The 14,791-nt window shown below is 48.1% G+C and overlaps 1 protein-coding gene across 1 annotated transcript in view; it reads left to right on the forward strand.

Annotated features, from left to right (window-relative positions):
• Window positions 1-389: 389 nt before the first annotated feature.
• The window catches only part of CADM4 (cell adhesion molecule 4), a 136,181-nt gene continuing 121,779 nt past the window's right edge, over window positions 390-14,791 (forward strand). The window contains exon 1 of the mRNA XM_081334973.1: window positions 390-1,583. Within this exon, the coding sequence (XP_081191099.1) occupies window positions 1,505-1,583 (79 nt within the window). The 5' untranslated portion in view covers window positions 390-1,504. The remainder of the gene's footprint in view (window positions 1,584-14,791) is intronic.

Below are 14,791 nucleotides of genomic sequence, written 5' to 3' on the forward strand. Positions count from 1 at the left end.
TTATAGGGGACGCGGTGGCTCAGTGGGTTAGGACGCTGAGCTTGTCGATCTGAAGGTCGGCAGTTTGGCGGGTCGAATCCCGAGTGCTGCGTAACAGAGTGAGCGCCTGTTACTCGTCCCAGCTTCTGCCAACCTAGCAGTTCGAAAGCACGTAAAAACGCAAGTAGAAAAATAGGGACCACTACGGTGGGAAGGTAACAGCGTTCCGTGCGCCTTTGGCGTCTAGTCATGCCGGCCACATGACCACGGAGACGTCCTCGGACAAGCGCTGGCTCTTTGGCTTTGAAACGGAGATGAGCACCGGCCCCTAGAGTCGGAAACGACTAGCACGCATGTGCGGGGAAACCTTTACCTTTAACCTTACGCTCTTTTTAGGCTGATTTAGGGAACGATAGCGCTTTTGGGGAACGGCCCCGACTGGGGCTTGTGTGGCTCATCAGCAGAACAAATTTTATTTTATTTTATTTTTAAAGGAAAAAACGTTTGTTTATGTGTGTATGCAGGGCTTTTTTTCTCATAGAACGCTCAGAACGGAGTTCTGGCACCTTTTTTGGATGGAACCTTGTAGGGTAGGCAAGGCGGGTTGTATGACATGTGTGAGTTCCGGCACCTTTTTCTTTTACAAAAAAAGCACTGTGTGTATGTATGTATGTATGTATGTATGTATTTTTTTATTTATTTTTATTTTTATTACATTTATATCCCGCCCTTCTCCGAAGACTCAGGGCGGCTTACAAGCTTAGCAGTAGCCTTCATTCTATGTATATGCCTGCTTGTTAGGGCTTTCACACACACACACCCCAAGCGGCATTATTACAAAGTCAGCTTATTGCCCCCAACAATCTGGGTCCTCATTTTACCTTCCTCATAAGGATGGAAGGCTGAGTCAACCTTGAGCCTGGTGGGACTCGAACCTGCACTAATTGCAGGCAGCTGGTGCTACTTAAGGAGGCATCAGCCCACTGCTCCACCAAGGCTCTTGTATGTATGTATGTATGTATGTATGTATGCATGTATGTATTTAATTTAAGATAATTTATATATCCGCCTCCTGCCTCTCAGCGACTCTAGGCAGCTTACAGATACTAAAAATACATTAAAAGAAATAAAAGAAAAACCATTAAAAAAATCATAAAAAAAATAAAATAATAACCCCCTCCACCCCGCCCCTCCCAAAGTTCCTATAATTGCCAGGCTGGCTGCTAATCCTCGGGGGAGTCCCCTCCCACGCCAAAGGTGGGGGGGTGGGAAGAAAGCCCACCTCCCCCCCCCGCTCCCTTTAAAGCCCCTCCCTTCGGGCCCTCTCCTCCCTCCTTCCCCCCGCCCTCCTCCCTCTCCCGCATGGGAGTTGTAAACAGTTGCCTCCCCCTTCTTTCCGCAGGCCCCGCCCCCGCCCCCTCCCCCGCTCGCATCTCATTAGCATAGATTAACGCCGGGGGAGCCGGAGTGCAGGTGCGGAGCCGGCGAGCGGGGAGCGCGAGGCGGCAGAAGGGAGCGCGGCAGGATGCGGTCGGCGCGGAGCTGCAGGCACTCGCCCTGGGCGGCCGCGGCGGGCTTTTTGCTGCTGTGCCTGGCGGGCCGAGGTAAGCGCGGCGGCGGCGGCCGGGCGAGCGAGCGAGCGAGCGGAGAGGCGGCTTGGTCTCTCGCCCTCCCCTTCTGCCTCGCCTCCTCCCCGGGTGCCTTGCGCCGCTTCCCTCCCAACCTCGCCCGCTTGTCCTCTGCGACTAACCGGGAAGCTTCAAAGGGCCAACCGGGAGCGGGGTAGAGCCGAGCCGGGCTTCTTCCCGGCATGGCGTGGCTCGTCTCTGCTGCCCTCCGGTTCGGTTCGGTCCGACCCAGCCGGGCAGGGAGCGCTGCTGGAGCCAGCGTGCCATCCTTTCCCCGGGGGCCGCCGCCGCCTTCCCTGGCCGAGGTTCTCGCGCTCTCCCCCTCCCCGGCCCCGCGCCCCCTTCTTTCTCGCCCGCCTCGGGTGACCCGAACGCTCCCCGCGCCCGCTGCAGCCGCCAAGGGGAACGGACAATGACGGAGCGCCCATCCGCCCGCCCGCCCGTTCGCTCGCTCGCTCGCTTTGCCGGGCCGCGCTGCAGGGGCCGCGCTGCGCTGCGCTGAGCTGAGCTGCCGGCGGGGCTTTGTTAGACGGAGAGAGCGGGTCGTTGTGTGTCTCTCTCTTGTGTGTGTGTGTGTGTGTGTGTGTGCGCGCGCGTGTGTCCCGTTCCCGCTCAGTCCGGCCAGCCGTGGATAGCTTCGGGGTCCCTTTTTTGGGTGGGTGGGTGGGGGAAGGGGGTTTCTCTGGTCCGCCAGACGATGCCCGAGAGTGGAGGGGGAAAAAAAAGCATTGGAAACCTCTCCCCCCTCCCCCCCCAGAGATTGTTCCCTCCTTTCAACTCCTAAATTAGATTTCGGGGAGAGGGGGGGGGCGTCTGGATTTCCGTGCTGCTTGCTCCTGTTGCGGAGTGGAAGTGTCTCTGTGTGTGTGTGGGGGGGGGAATCCTCACAATTTCTGAAGCCCCCCACTTTTTTTTTTCTCCTGGTCGATCCGTTTCTGTGTTCAACTCGGATGATGCTGCTGCTCCTGGTGCCTGTTGGGGAAAGAAGACGGGGCTGGTGGTCGCTTCCTTTTGTTCGCGAGTGCCGCGTCTAATTGTTCGGCTCGGGCTGGATTTTTATTTATTTATTTTTTATTTTTTTGCATCCGGCTCGCTCGGATGGATCGCGGTGCTAAAAAAAGGCAGCTAAATAGCTACATCATCTCTCTCTCTCTCTCTTTCCTCTTTGCCCCCCCAACGCCGTTTCCCCCCTCCCTTCCTTTCTTTTCCTTTTGCCCTCGTTCTTCTCTGGCAGCAGCCGGGGGGTGCCACGAGTTGTACTGTTAGAAGGCAAAGCATGTGTGAAGGGGGCCAGCCTCCAATCCCCGTCCGCTTCTAAGTCGATCGTCCTTTGTCACATTTTCACATCCTTCCCCCTTCCTTCCCCCCCCCCCGCTCTCCCCCTCCTGTCTCCCCTGCAAGGCCAGGAGGCAGCCTGAGCGCTGAAGCCCCCCCTCTCCCTACCGACCTTCCCGAACGTGGCTCTGATCAGTGGGGAGAATTTGTACAAGCAAAAATGGCGTTTCAAAACCACACACTTCTTTCCCACCCCCCCTCTCTCCCATCCTGGGTATCAATTCCCATCTGATGCAGCAAGCACAGGGAAGGAGGGTGGGGGTGGTTGACAGGAAGAGAACAAAGCTGGGGGGGGGGCAAAGTAAAATTTGGGGCTGGGGGGGCGGGGGCGGAGAAAGAAGACAAGTGAAAAGACATTTCGATATGGGGGAGCAGCCTGGTCAGTTTTGAATTGTGTCCCTTTGATTCCAGTTGGAAAGGTTCCCGTTTTTTAAATATTTTAAGTTTAATGGCCTTGTCGAGGGTGTCTCTTGCTGCCAGCCGAGCCAGGAGAAGGCCTTTCATCTCCTTCCAGGTGGGTGGGATTCGCAGAAAAGGTCACAATCCCCAGCTTTTACCAGAGAGGGCTGAACTTTACTTGTTAAGTGGCCGAACCTCTCAAATCAATCAATCAATCAATGGACCGCTGGCTTCTCTTTGGCAGAGGTCAGCTTTTGTTCGGGCAGAAGTTCCGGTGCACTTTGAGGATCCTGTCAGGTGTGTGCCTTCTGGAGGCCCCCCCTCCCCATTTGGCGGTGATCTTTCCTTGCAAAGCGGTCCACCTCTCTGTCCTTCACTGCTCAAGGATGCAATTATAAGGCAGGCCAGCAAAGGGAGAAATTGCGTGTGGCAGGAGGCAAATGGGGCTGGAAGGCGGGCTTCGTGTTTGCAAGTGTGCGCGGGTGACCTTTACATGCTCTCCTTCCGAGTTTCTATCAGCTGGTTAGGTAGTTTTCAGCTTGGGTAATTGGTTTATTTCATCACCATATTAAAATGGGCAGAGACAGTGAAAGAGTTGCATGCAAGAGGGCATCTCGGCTATTGTGGCTTGCTCTTCAGCTGGAAGTCATTCCAGCTGAAGAGTAAGTCACAATAGCTGAGATGTCTGTCCTCTGCATGCAACTCTTTCACTGTCTCTGCCCATTTTAATATGGTGATGAAATAAATATATTTCTTGGTCATTCCAGCTGAAGAGCAAGCCACAACAGCCGAGATGCCCTCTGCATGCAACTCTTTCACTGTCTCTGCCCATTTTAATATGGTGATGAAATAAATATATTTCTTGGTCATTCCAGCTGAAGAGCAAGCCACAATAGCCGAGATGTCTGTCCTCTGTATGCAACTCTTTCACTGTCTCTGCCCATTTTAATATGGTGATGAAATAAACCAATTACCCAACCTGAAAACTACCTAAAACTACCTATATGGGTGTATGTGTCTGTGTGTCCAACTTTTCTTAATAGTTTTGTGGATGTGTCCGAGCTTTGGTATTTTGCAAAACTGTTCAGGCATCATTTCCTAGTATGGCTCCGAGCTTTACGATGAAATACATGTTTAGGAAAGTGAACTTAAAAACTATTAAATGTTCTTATTAAAGATACGTGTGCATTTTATTAGTTTTGGGATAAGCCTGTTAAAGCGAATTAAATCCCTGGGAGACTTGCCCTCAGTAAATGTGGACTGCCGAGGTAGGACAAGCTTTTTTGGTGGAAAACATCCAAAATTGCTGATCGAGTGAGAACCAAATATACGGTAGCCTTTCCGGGGAGCCTGGACTCCTATTCTCCCTTCCCCAGGACAGAGCAGCCTTGCAGAGTTCCAGTTCCATTTCAGCCAAATGTTCCGTTCTGCTTTTGTTGACACCTTTTATTATCGTCAGGGCAGACCTAAAAAGCCCCATTATTTATTTATTTATTTATTTATTTATTTATTTATTTATTTATTTATTTATTTATTTATTTATTTATTTATTTATTTATTTATTTATTTATTTATTTATTCCAAGCTAGTGCTTCAGGCCTCACGTTGCTTTTTCATTTGGGCTGAAAAAGCAGCAGAAAAAAAAAGTGTGAATGCTGTACATGGGTGAGTCGCTCAAAATAAAACTGTTGGATGTTCCCTCTGTGTCTCCCATTGCTTGGTTTAAAAAATAAAATCGGGACAGAAGCTTTTTTAGGAGAGAGAGAGAGAGAGAGAGAGAGAGAGAGAGAGAGAGAGAGAGAGAGAGAGAGAGAGAGAGAGCCACAAGTTTTGAAGCAGAGAAGGACATTTGAAAGGCAGAAGCTGTGGCTGCTAAATGAAAGGGTTTGCTCAGCTGAGATGGGAGATACGGTCGGTGTTCGATGGGCTGGCACATGAGGGAGTGATGCTCAGCCAGCAGGGGAAGCGATAGCCGAAAGTACCTGTGATAGAGGTGGAGAGGAGGGGTGAGAATCTGGCTGCAAAGAAAATGGAACTGGTCTTGACTTTAATTTTGTGACTTTGCAACGGACTCTCTTCTGTTCCTTATCAGAGGCAGCAGGTCCCTGCACTGGGTAATTGCATTCTGCTTTAATCAATAGCTGGACTAAATCTACTTTCTAGGTCAGGGAGGGGAGAGTGTGTTTCTGTCCCTCCTCCTTCTCCACCGCTCCTTCCCCTCCCTTCCCTTCCCTTCCCTTCTCTTCCCTTCCCTTCCCTACCCTACCCTACCCTACCCTACCCTACTTTACTCTTCATTTCGGCCGCAGAACTGAAACGAGGGTGTGGGCACCGGGGATCAAAGGAATGGCAGGAAAGTGTCTTCAAGTCAGCCTTTTGATGGGTGGCAATGCTAATTAGAGACTCTTGCGATTCTAGAGTTTGGAAGGAACCGTCTAGAGTCCTTGAGTTTGTACAAGGCCTTGGGGCTCCTAGCCTCATTAGATGCTTTTAAACATGCATAATACTCCCTCTCCTCACCTACAACAACAACCCTGTGAGGTGGGTTGGGGTGAGACAGAGGGGCTGGCCCAAAGTCCCCCAGCTGACTTTTTGACTAAGGCGCCACTAGAACTCACTGTCTCCTGGGGATTGGTCCAAAGTCATCTAGCCATCTTCCATGCCGAGGGTGGGACTAGAACTCACAGTCTCCTCCTAATTGGCCCAAAGTCCTCTTGCTGGCTTTCACGCCTAAGGCAGGTCTAGAACTCACCATCTCCTGGTTTTTTTAGCCTGGAGTCTTAACCGTTAGACCAAACTGGCTCTAAAATGTTGCATCCTTAGACGTGGAAGCCATTTTCTCTCTAGAAAAAGAGGCACGTGAGGTTGCTCGTCAGAACAAGACATTCTGCACATGCTTAGAAGCGCCGTGTTTGCCATTTCTATTTCTGTTTGCAAAGCAAGGGACCTAGTCTGTTGGCCTTCTTTTCTCTGTCTTTCCGTTCTCTGGCAACCAGGCTCGTCGGCTGAATACTTTCAGAATAAGAGGCTTTCTAGAAAAGCAAGGTTTGAAATAAGACAGCCGTTATTATTATTTTTTTTTTAACATAGCCTTGAGGAGAGAAAAGGAAGAAAGAAAGAAAAGAGAGCTATGTTCTATCTATATAGATTTATGAGCATCTGGTGTAAGGGGCAGTAACTCTGAAATAAAGGTCCTTGAAGTTTCTTCAAAATGAGCAGTGATCCACATTTTGACAACTTTCATTCAGCACCGGAACTCTGAAAAAGAGGGCTGGGATTGAGAGATACCTGAGAAATTGAGAACTTCGGAGCATTGTGTAGGATTTGCCATTTGGCTACTGCTGAAAAGGCAGGCTTGGTTTCCTTCCTCTTCCCCTGTAATTGCTCATTAATATGCGCATTAGAACACCCAGCCCGGTGCATGAGACCCCCACACTGTGGGAGCACACTCCCAGGTCTGTATCCAAAGAGAACACTCTCTCTCTCTCTCTCTCTCTCTCTCTCTGTGTGTGTGTGTGTGTGTGTGTAAGAGAAAAACAGCCCTCCTGCAAAAAAAAGGGGGTGGTGGTGAAGAGAGTCTAAAGACAGCGACTGAACCCTTTTATGCAAATATGCTTACAAAACACTTCCTCTGTTTGATGCCAGAATTAATTGTCGCAAGAGCTTTTTTTGCTGGTTTTTTTTAAATGCATAAAATAAGTGACTGGAATGCAGCAAGTGTTTCCTCTCCCCCCCCCCCCCATTTCATCCTGCTTGCCCTTGCTCTTTTTGGTAATTGCGAGGGTGGCATATTTGGTGGAAGGGAAACAGATTTTCCACTAGGCTAACTTTTGCCAGAGCTCAACTCTAGTGCTAGCTTGGAACATGTCGAGCGTAGACAGAAACCCTGAAGAATGTGCCATCTGCCCTTTCCTCCCTCTGCATTGCCTTTATTATATTGATAATAAGAAATCCGACTGAAGAATTGACGACTTTGAACTGTAGTGCTGGCGTAAATTACTGCATATACCACGGACAGCCAGAGTAACTAACAGAGGGGTGTTAAATGGTATAAAAGCAGACTACACGACAGCAGTGTTCCAATAGTTGAGGGGCTGCCACAAAGAGGAGGGGGTCAATTTATTCTCCAAAGCATCTGAAGGCAGGGCAAAAAACAATGGCTGGCAAATAAACAAGGAGAGAAGCAACCGAGAACTAAGGAGAAATTTCCTAACTTGGCCCTTTTATGACTTGTGGACTTCAACTCCCAGAATTCAGCGTGCCTGGCTGAGGAATTCTGGGAGTTGAAGTCTGCAAGTCATAAAAGGGCCAAGTTTGAAGACCCCTGGTGTAGGGTCTCCTGCTTGAGCAGGGGGTTGGACTAGAAGACCTCCAAGGTCCCTTCCATCTCTGTTATTTTTTGTTCTACATCACCGGAAGCTAAAATCATAAAGACTATGTCTGATTTACTTGGGCCATGTTATGCGCGCGAATTCGTTGGAGAAGGCAATGATGCTAGGAATGGTCAGTGGAACAAGAAGAAAGGGCAAGCAAAAAAACACGCTGGCTGCATAGCACCAAATCTGATGTAAAGTTGAACATACAATTGAAAGATGCTGTAATTGACAGGGTAGCATGTATAGACTCTTGCCTATATAGTCATCAAGAGTCAATCAGGATTAAATGGTTAAAAACAACAAACAATTAAAATATGTCAGAGGGAGGGCAATGCAGGTCACCTTGGGCTTGCAGATCCCTTTCCTCTTTTAAGCAGGCGAAAGATTTTTTTTTAAAAAAATAAATAAATAGAGAAATGAAGAGAAAAACAGAGAATGTGTAGAACACCCATAATCAAAGTTCCGTAAACTTTTGCATTTTGCAGAGTCCCAGGGAAGACAGGAGTTTTCACCACACTCCCTCTATGCCTTGAAAAGCTTGATCCGATTGGCTTCTTCTTCTTCTTCTTCTTCTTCTTCTTCTTCTTCTTCTTCTTCTTCTTCTTCTTCTTCTTCTTCTTCTTCTTCTTCTTCTTCTTCTTCTTCTTCTTCTTCTTCTTCTTCTTCTTCTTCTTCTTCTTCTTTTAATGTGATCTCTACAACTTGTCCTCTTGATAAATTGCATCTTGAGTGTGGACTGCTGAGTCCTCTGAATTAAGGGGTGGCTGTACACGGTGTGTGTGGAATCTTGTCATGCCATAGCTAAATGCAACGAAATGCTCACGCAGCTTGAACGTGTGAAGGAGTGTTTTGCAGCTATTGGGGCATTTTTTTTAATGATGTCCTAACCAGCGACCTAAGGGACGCGGTGGCTCAGTGGGTTAGGACACTGAGCTTGTCGATCAGAAGGTCGGCAGTTTGGCGGGTCGAATCCCGAGTGCCGCGTAGCAGAGTGAGCACCTGTTACTCGTCCCAGCTTCTGCCAACCTAGCAGTTCGAAAGCACGTAAAAATGCAAGTAGAAAAATAGGCACCACTATGGTGGGAAGGTAACAGCGTTCCGTGCGCCTTTGGTGTCTAGTCATGCCGGCCACATCACCACAGAGACGTCCTCGGACAAGCGCTGGCTCTTCGGCTTTGAAACGGAGATGAGCACCGGCCCCTAGAGTTGGAAACGACTAGCACACATGTGCGGGGGAACCTTTACCTTTACCTTTAACCAGCGACCTAGGAGACTGTTTTTCAAGTTGGACAACTTTAAGACATCAGGACTTCAGCTCCCAGAATTCCCCAGCCAGCAATGCTGGCTGGGGAATTCTGGGAGTTGAAGTCCAGATTTCTTAAATTGCTAAGATTGAGAAACACTGGCCTAGGATTTTGCTACCCTTTTGAAACATACAAACACCACTTGCCTTGGAAAGCAGAAAACGAACAGGAGAGTGACGTTTTCTTCCCATTTGGGGGTTGGGGGAGAGAGAAAAAAAGCACACTGCCAGTTGCAGATGGCGAATTCAAAAGAGCGATCTGCAATTTGGCAATCACGGAGGATTTTAGCTTCAAATGGCAATTTCTTTATGCGTGTGTTCTTGTTCCTTGATTGGTTTTTGTGGTGTATCTATATGTGTGCTAGGAGGGGTTGATTTGCACTGTGCAGGGCTCTGAGCAAAAAAGCAATTTGCTTGCACCCTGCTAAGTCACAGGGGTGGGGGATGGGGGGGAAGATAGCCCTTTGTTATGGGGCAACTATCTTTGTTTTGGAGAAAGGGAGGATGGGGACTTGATTCTGAAATGGGAGATGAAAACTGGAAACCTCCCGGCTGGGCTGGGCCCGTATGTTAGCTTTGCAGGTAGTCCTCAGCTTACGACCACTGGGATCAGAATTTCCATTGCTAAACAAGGCGGTTGCTAAGGGAGTCAACTTATTTGTTATGGTTGTTAAGTGGATCGTGCGGTTCTTAAGCAAGTCCAGTTCCCCCTTTGGCTTGGCTTGGCTTGGCTGAAGCTGGCTGGGAAGATTGCAAACGGTGATCACATGACCCCGGGATGCTGCAAATAATTGTGAATACGAGCCGGTTGCCAAGCATCCAAATTTTGATCAGGTGACCATGGTGATGCTGCAACAGTTGTAAGTACGAGGACTGGGTATCAGTCATTGTTTTCAGGGCCATTGTAACTTCGAATGGTCGCTAAATGAATAGTTGCAAATTGAGGACTACCTGTACAACACACAGGTGTCTTTCATGAATCTCCTCGAATCTTGCTGAAGTTAGGGGTGGTGGAGGAAGATAACTGCTGTTTGCGGGGGCAGCTACCCCTGTTTTCCCGAAAATAAGACCTAACCGGAATATAAGCCCTAGCGTGATTTTTCAGGACACTCAAAATATCAGCCCCACCCCAAAAATAAGCCCCGGTTAAGATTGTCAGCCAGATGGACGCATTTAGTACCGTATTCCCCCAAATATAAGCCCTAACTGGAAAATAAGCCCTGGTGCGTTTTTTGGAGCAAAAATTAATATGAGACCCTGTCTTATTTTTGGGGAAAGATGGTAATTCTGTTTTCAGATGAAAAAAGGGACCTTGCAATAAGAATCTAGACTCCCAAGTCTTGTCTTTGAAGGAGGCGGCTTCTGATCATAACCCCAGTCCTGCAGTGGCGTTGTGCACTTCAGCCCCTTTCTTCCAAACCGAGGCCCAAATTGTTTTGGGTGGCAATTGGACATCTGGAGCATCTGCACTTGCTGGAATCTTGCACAAAGTGGAGCTGAAGCTGCTCTTGATCAGGATTGCTCTCCATTCAGCTGCAGACTGGGAGAAAAAACTCCTGGGGGCAGGAAGAGATTTGCAGGGGGGGGGCTGGGTATGCACAGGTAGTCCTTGACTTACAGTCATTTGTTTAGTGACTGTTCAAAGCAACAGCAGCAATTTAAAAAGTGACATTGCCGTGAATAGAATAGAAATACAGAACAGAATAGAAATATAGAATAGAATAGAATAGAAATACAGAATAGAATAGAAATATAGAATAGAATAGAAATATAGAATAGAATAGAATAGAAATATAGAATAGAATAGAATAGAAATATAGAATAGAATAGAATAGAAATACAGAATAGAATAGAAATATAGAATAGAATAGAATAGAATAGAATAGAAATATAGTATAGAATAGTATAGAATAGAATAGAATAGAATAGAATAGAATAGAATAGAATAGAGCTGGAAGGGACCTTGGAGGTCTTCTAGTCCAGCCCCCTGCTCAAGCAGGAGAACGGTCCTATACCATCTCAGACAAGTGACTGTCTAGCCTCTTCTTAAAAACCTCCAATGATGGAGCACCCACGATTTCTGAAGCAAGCTGTTTCACTGGTTATTTGTCCTCACTGTCAGGAAGTTTCTCCTTAATTCCAGGTTGCTTCTCTCTTTGGTCAGCTTCCAACCGTTGTTTCTTGTCCTCCCCTCTGGCGCTTTGGAGAATAATTTGACTCCCCTCTTCTTTGTGGCAGCCCCTCAAATACCGGAATACTGCTATCATGTCTCCCCTGTTTCTTCTTTTCTTTAGACTAGCCAAACCCAAGTCCTGCCAGCCATTTTTCGTATGTTTTAATCTCCAGGCCTTTGATCATCTTAGTTGCTCTTCTCTCAATGGTTTCAACATCTTTTTTTTTTTTTGTAGGATGGTGACCAAAATTGGTTGCAGTATTCCAGGTGTGGTCTTACTAGGGTTTCATGAAGCGGTACTAATACTTTGTGTGATCTTGATTCTATGTCCTCCCAGGATTGTATTAGCTTTTGTATTAATTTTTCACATTTACAACTGTTGCGGCATCCCGACAGTTACGTGATCCAAATTCGGATGCCTGGCAATTGGTTCATATTTAAGTCCGGTGGAAAATACCCCAGAATCACGTGATTCCCTTTGCGATCTTCTGATAAGCAAAGTCAACGGGGAAGCCAGATTCACTTAACAACCATCTTACTAACTGTAGGGGTTCCCTTAACAAGTGTGGCAAGAAAAGAATGGGGTGAAAGTCACTTAACAACTGTCCTGCTTAGCAACAGAAATTTCTGTGCTCATATGTCGAGGACCTGCATAGAGGAGATAGTTTGGGACCCCTCATTTATGCAAAGCCTCTTTTGTTCCTTAACACGGCTCCTTACTTTCAGTATCCTAAAGCGTAGGTCTCTCTTTAATAAAAAAAAAAAGAAGAAGAAGGAAGAAATCAGGAATCTGTCACTTTTAATTTAGTTTGAGACCCTGGCAAAAAGCCTCCAGGGCGTTTTCTTCCACATGGAGAATGCTAAGAGAGTTTGCCAGAGGCTGTACTTCTCCAGTACTTTGGCAACTCCCTTGTGTGCACCAGCCAAGAGAAGTGGGTGGGTGGTCTGCACCTCGTGTGCATGAGGTCAAGCTGAGCCTGTTTACGGAGGGGCAGGAGGATTGGGCTGTGGTACCAGGATCATGTCTGATGGCGCTGGGATGGCGAACAGGTTATTGTGCTTTCTGCTGTTGCTTTGCACAAAAAAATACAGTCCAGAAATCAGCAAGCTTCTGTCTCAAATCAAAAATCTTGGTTTGGTTTTCCCAGTAGAAATCAGTTGGCTGGGGTGAGAGCTTTGAAGGCAAAATCAGTCTTTCCCTTTGTGAAAGAAATTAAGGATGGTGGTGGTGGTGGGGGGGGGGGAAAGGGCCAGGAGAATGCCTGTGCGGCCTTTTGCATGCCATGCATTTTCCCCACCAGTTTTATGGGCTGTGTTGTCCCTAATTAGCCTGCTACTCTTTAACCAAGGATTCCTTAAGGAGGTAAACATCGGATTCACCTTCTGGGCCTGGCCAAGAATGTCTGTTTTTGGATTTAGCTAAGCCAGATGTGGGAATCGGCTCTTGTGCATGCATAAACTCTTGAGTCTGGGTTTAGGTGTGTATCAAGCCAGCATGGATTGTTCAACAAACTAGGATCATAAATAAACCACAAGGCTGTTGTGCGTTAGTGCTGTATGTGAATGCAGAATAATCTCTGTGAGCTGCTTGGGGACTCCTGGGCATCAGCATTTGGGGATGGGGTCTAGGCCAAGATCAGAGAAGAGCAACAATGATGATCAGGGGCCAATAAGCTAAAACATACGAAGAACGATTGCAGGAACGATTGGGTATACCTGGTTTAATGAAAAGAAGGACGGGGTGACATGATAGCAGTCTTCCAGTATTTGAAGGGCTATCATAAAGGGGTCATCGTATTCTCTAAAGCCCCTGAAGGCAGAACAAGAAGCAACGGATGGAAACTATCCAAGGAGAGAAGCAACCTGGAACTAAGGAGAAATTTCTTGACAGCGAGAACATTTAATCAGTGGAACAAGCTGCCTCCAAAAGCTGTGGGTGCTCCATCACTGGAGGCTTTTAAGAAGAGACTGGATAGCCATTTATCAGAAAAAGTATAGGTCTCTTGCAAGAGCAGGGGGTTAGACTGGATGACCTCTAAGGTCCCTATCAACTCTGTTGTTACTATCTGCTAATTCTTGGCGGGGGAGGGGGGAGACCATCTGCTGTGAACGTGTGAGAATTGGCAGGGTTTACGCCAGGTAGGCCAAATCAGGATATTTGTTAGATAGGTAGCTTTCTTTCTGCTGAATCTACCTCGCAGGGCTGTTGTAGGAAATTAGAGAAGGAGATGGAGGGAGAGAGAACCTGACCCCCCCCCCCCTTGGATGAAAATTAGCCTTGCGAAGCAGCACAGCGCTGGCTCCTGCATCACCTAAGTTTATGCGAAGCGTGTGTGTGTGTGTGTGTGTGTGTGTGTGTGTGTGTGTGTGTGTGTCTTAGGAACTGCACCTACCTTGACCACGGCTTCCCTTCAGAAGTTGTGTGTGCTCCGTTACCGGAGGTTTTTAAGAAGAGATTGGACAGCTATTTGTTGGGAACGATGTAGGTAGGAGCACTGAGGGCTGGACTAGAAGACCTTCAAGGTCCCTTCCAACTCTCTTGTTCTGTCTTCCGAATCTCTCCCTCCCCCCTTCCCAGTTATCAAATCCCTGAGCCTCCCACCCCTGCCCCAGAGGGTTCCCCCCGCCCCCCCCAGACAGGGAAGCAAACCCATCCGCTTCCACCCCCCCCACCAGCAGATTCTCAAGCAGGGCTCCTCCCGGCGCTAGGACCCAGCGGAAAGGGCGCTGGCGCGGCTCCCTTAGCATGCAGCTTGCTCTTCCTCGCCTTCTTCCATTCAGGAAAATTAAGAATTAAAAAAACCCGGCTCGGAACGGGCTTGGGACCGCGCGGGGCAAGGAAAGCGGGGCTGGTGTCCCCCCCCGCAAGGTCACCTTTTTGGGTGAGGACGGGGGGGAGGCTGCGCTGCACGGCCTGGCTGGGGTTTTTTTTGGGGGGGGGCTGCAAAAATACAAACAAACCCCCCCCAAACAAAAACAAACAAACTTTGCCTTCCTTTTCGGCTGATCCGAGTGGCGTTGTGTTGCTTAGCTGCCTTCCCTTCCCCGGATCCAGCCTCGGTGTCAGAGAGAGAGAGAGAGAGAGTCAGAACTAATTATGCAAGTTAATTAAGGTGATGCACATGTATTTAATTCTGCATAATCGGTTCTTCTCCTGGCATTTGAGGTTTGGGTAGGTGGATTTTAAAAATAAAAATATTCCAGTGGTGTGATGTGGCGGCGGCGTGGGGGTGGTGGTGGTGGTTGCAGAGTGCAGCGAACTGTTTAATAGCAGTTGGCCCGCTCATCCCAACTGCCCAGGAGATAGGAATAGTCCCCTGGCTGCAAAGGTGAAGGGTTTAGCCGCCGTCCTTGCATGTTTACGTCTTAATTTCCACCGATGTTCTTTCTTTTTTGGGGGGAAACTCTTATTCCCTTGCAGTATTTCTCCCAGACTTGGCCTATGGGCAGTAAAAGATTTCCACCCACCCACCCTTCTGTTTTGCTGCAAAATTAAAAGGAAACTAGCAGACATGTTGGATGCCCCTGGTGCTAAATCTCCAGAAGCCTTTGGCTGCCCATTTCTAAGATGTCGTATATAATCAGTCAGAATAGAGCT

Source organism: Vipera berus (genome assembly GCF_964194415.1).
Source record: "Vipera berus genome assembly, chromosome: 9".
In the NCBI taxonomy this organism is placed as follows: domain Eukaryota; kingdom Metazoa; phylum Chordata; class Lepidosauria; order Squamata; family Viperidae; genus Vipera; species Vipera berus.